Raw genomic sequence first — 4,246 nt, forward strand, 5'->3', positions numbered from 1 at the left:
GTCTATCTATCACAGCTTTCAACCTTTCTGTGAGAACTTTGGAGAGTATTTTGTAAATGCTCCCTATGAGGCTAATTGGTCTGTAATCCCTTAACTCATTGGGTCCTTTTTTCTTTGGAATGAGTGCAATGAAGGTAGCGTTGAAACTCTTCTCGAAGACTTCTTGCTCATAAAAGTTTTGAAATGTGTCCATGATGTCTTTCTTCAGTACATCCCAACACTTGATGAAGAAACCCATTGTGTACCCATCTGGACCAGGAGCCTTATCGGCTGCACATAGCTTTAGGCAATTTAGAACTTCATTCTCCTCGAATCTGCCTTGCAGGGACATTTTTTCCTCTTCAGTCAACATTGGGCATTCAACATTATTATAAGAAGGTCTCCATTGATGTGTTTCTCTATACAGGTTCTTATAATATGCTATTATCTCCCCTTCAATTCTGCTTTTCTCTTGAGTAACCTCTCCTTGTATCATGAGTTGATCTATATTGTTATATCTCCTGTGAGCATTTGCCATTTTGTGGAAGAATTTGGTGTTCTTGTCTTTTTAGTTACTTGTTTTTCTTATTTTTGTGTAGCAGTTGTTGCAGTAAGGAGGTTATTTCTCCACTTTCTCATTTCAGATGTAGTAGGAAGTTACTTCCTTGTTTTCAGATGGGTGGTTAATCCACCAGTGTTGTATTTAATGTTATTTGTATTTAGTGAAATGATAAGCAGAGGATTAGTCAAGTTTTTGAGTACTTCAAACTCAAGAGATCGCAACCAGCACCATAGGTAGAAAAAAGAAAACTTCAGATTTTATCTTGCAGCGTCCCATAACTAGATCCATAACCGGAGACCATAACACCCTTCCCAACCTTTTCAATTTTTAAACAGAGGCTTTTACTGATCTTGCATCCTAAGTACTTCAGAATCCTCATGTTCATTAGTCATAACTGCCGCAAGACTTTGGTAGGATCATCTAACAACTCAGAAACCATACAAACTGTGTAAAATGTATAATTGGTAAACAAGTTTCATAAAAGATCAGAAGAAAACTGATTCCCTCAATTCAACACAGAAGCAAAGTGCTGAACAGCACTGGTTCCTCTTCCTTTTTTTTTTTTTTTTTTTTGATAAGGAGTACTGATTCCTCCTTCAAAGTTTTACCTCTGACTTTCTATATAATATCCTTTTTTTTCACTTGCACTATATAATATCCTTGACGTTTTAATGTAACTAAAAGTCCAAAAATGTCCTACCAACTTCTTTCTATAGTGAAAGTGAAACAAGCTACAACATATTATGCATGTGTTCACAGAACAAGCATAGATTACATCTTCCCCAAAAATTGGGCATCTCACAATCTGCATGAATTTTGCAGCTTATTTTAACTTATGAATGAATTTTCATAGCATAGACAACCAAGAATGTCCTTCTCCTTCAAATTGGAGATTTACCAAAAAGCAAATGTGCAACTGCAAGTGATGAAGAAAACTTTATTTTTTTTACAGGCCACTTTGTAAAGGTTATCCTTGCATCCTTACTAAAGCATATAATACGCTTTGGGGTTACTTGATACAAATTACAATTGGAACTGGAAGCAGGAGGTTTTGACTAATGTTCAGCTAGCATAAGTGCATGTAGGGGTTCATTAAGTAAACTCGGTTTGTTATAAGTCTGGGAAGTTAACACATTTGTTCCGAATAAGTTTTACATTAGAAGTTCTATTAAGCATTAATCTAATTGATCCTCTTTCCATTGAGACTCCATCCCTGTGAATTAGTGACTGTGTGAGTTCCGCTGAGCATGCTTTCGAAATCGTGCTACTTGCCTATTTATTCTTACTTATATCATTGAAAATCCATTTGCAGTGCTATAGACGGCTCTTACCCTTAGTTTCTACAGCTGAGCTTTTACTCTACCATTTATATTTTCTTCTTCAACCTTGAAATTGTATCACTATTATATGAAGTCTAAACGCGCGCGCACACACACAACTCACAACATATTCCAAGCCCTAAATGTAAATATAACTAAAAATTTAAAGATGGGTAGCAGAAAAATCAAACCTTCAGAAGAAGTGCAGATTTTTGGTTTTCCAAAGAGCACACAGTAGCCTCGACGACGTCGCCAAACTGTACTTCCAACCTATAACACTCCTCAGCATGACTAACCCAGAACTCAAGACACTTCCTTTCCGGCATGATCAACGTTTTCACATCTTCCCAAGTCTCCAAAACCTGCATAACATCATTCTTGACCAGTAACCCAGTATGCAAGATTCCGTCCTGGAATCTGCACTTAGGTTCAACGGGCCTTGCAATGATATCATCGAAAGACGAGACCAGTGAGAGTTGGTGCCCTTTAAAGAGTAGGTTCCCTTGCTCCGACAGTGATAAACAGTGTAATTTGTCTTGCAATGTTTCGAATTGAACTCTACCATGGCCTCTCGATTTCCAATTCTTATGCTCAGAGAAAATATCACAGGCAAAAACTGATCCTTTGCCGATTAAAGAGTCGAAGAAGTCGAAAAGATCTTTAGCTATAGCAGATTGGGGTATATTTGAGACCCTCACAGTTGCTGTAGCTCTCTTCTCAACACCCATGACTTGTTGGAATGATGAATTGGAAAGCTTAATGCGATTTTTACTGCTCTTTTCTTGCTAGTGCTTGGCCCAATATGTTTTTCTCCGCCCCATGTCTATATCCGTGTAGGAGCTGGAGAATTGAACCTAGGCTGCTTATCGCACGGATTAGAGGGACAATTTTATTTAACGGGTTGATTTATTAGTTATAAATTTAAAATATATTATCCTTTTAGCCAATCAATATGATATTGATTTATTTGGTAACGGATTAACAATTACCACACGATTCTCTATTAGTAAAGCATGTATTTTTTGCAAGGTTTGCTGAGCTTCTTCATGTGACAGACATTGTAAAAGTAGTTCGTTAAACGATTGCCGATCAGGGACATCGTAATAATATACAATTTTAAAATTCTGATGAGTTTAAGTGGTGTATGACATTAGCAATCAAGCTTGAGACTTGAGTATTGAGTAGCTCAATTCCAAAACGGAGAGCAAGATTGAACAAGAAGGGTCTAAGAATAATATTACTATTAGAGTTAATAGTAATATAATAATAAATACAATAGAAAATTAAATGTGTTTTGAGTTTTCAATTTAGGGCTAACAGTATATAATTATATATTATGGTAAAATATTAAATGAGACTTTAGGCTTTTAGGGTTAGTATTATATGTTCTTTATTAGTTTATATATCTAGAGTAAGAGTGTAACTGTGTAAGTATGATATTTTTTAAAGGCTAAATGATTTATTCAATAAGGAAATTGAGTAATTTATTCCCGCATTGATAATCTATTAATTATAAAATTTTAATCATTTACCATCCGTTTATCTGATAACACAATACTAATAAGCCAATAAGCTAATTTTACTTTTGGCCTATCGATTACAATTTGATTTTGAATTCTCCTACTCGAACCCTCTACCAAGGTTATTCCATATTTGTATAGACTAGAATTTGATACCTATAATTAAGTACGAAAGAGTTTGAAACAAATTGGATAAATAAAAATTGTTATGAATTCTGAAGCATGTTTTGTCAACTTCAGCTTTAAATATTTCTAAATTCAACTCAATATCGTTCAATATTTTACTTCATTCGTTCACCTTTGACTTGTCAAATTCATTAAGAAAATAATTATTTATATAGGTATTTTATCAAACTATTCCCTATTAAATGATATTTAAAAAAATAAGTATTTAATATGTCAAAATGATAAATAAAAATAAAAATTTATTTTAGGAATAAGTGACAAGTAAAAATAAAGAGAGAATATTTATTTTTAAAAAAGAACTTTTTAATTCACAACTCAAAATTCAAAATTATATACATGGGGCGTGTTTTTGAATTATAGAAGACAATTAATGTCGCTAATGAATGAAATTATACGCTTTTTAACGTTTAGGATAACAAAATTATTAATGAAAAAAACAACTTTCCATGTTCATTGGGTGATATAAGCAGGGAAAAAGGTTTGAAATATATTCAAACTTTGATCGAAATTGTTGTAACGATATCAAATTTTGAAAAGGATCTTTTACCCCATGCACTATTTAATAGGGTATTTTAAAGGTATATATGTGCATACGTAGACATCATAAATATTGCATAATTATAAATAGTAATGTGTCCACGTGGGCATATTTATACCTTTAAAATACACTACTAAATAGT

General features: G+C 33.5%; 1 protein-coding gene across 1 annotated transcript in view; it reads right to left on the reverse strand.

Annotated features, from left to right (window-relative positions):
- LOC102590975 (RNA-dependent RNA polymerase 2) overlaps nt 1–2,734 on the reverse strand; it is a 10,770-nt gene extending 8,036 nt beyond the window's left edge. The window contains exon 1 of the mRNA XM_006344978.2: nt 2,052–2,734. Within this exon, the coding sequence (XP_006345040.1) occupies nt 2,052–2,588 (537 nt within the window). The 5' untranslated portion in view covers nt 2,589–2,734. The remainder of the gene's footprint in view (nt 1–2,051) is intronic.
- Nucleotides 2,735–4,246: the final 1,512 nt, after the last annotated feature.

The sequence above is a fragment of the Solanum tuberosum genome, unplaced genomic scaffold (genome assembly GCF_000226075.1).
Source record: "Solanum tuberosum cultivar DM 1-3 516 R44 unplaced genomic scaffold, SolTub_3.0 scf00062, whole genome shotgun sequence".
Taxonomy (NCBI): Eukaryota; Viridiplantae; Streptophyta; class Magnoliopsida; order Solanales; family Solanaceae; genus Solanum; species Solanum tuberosum.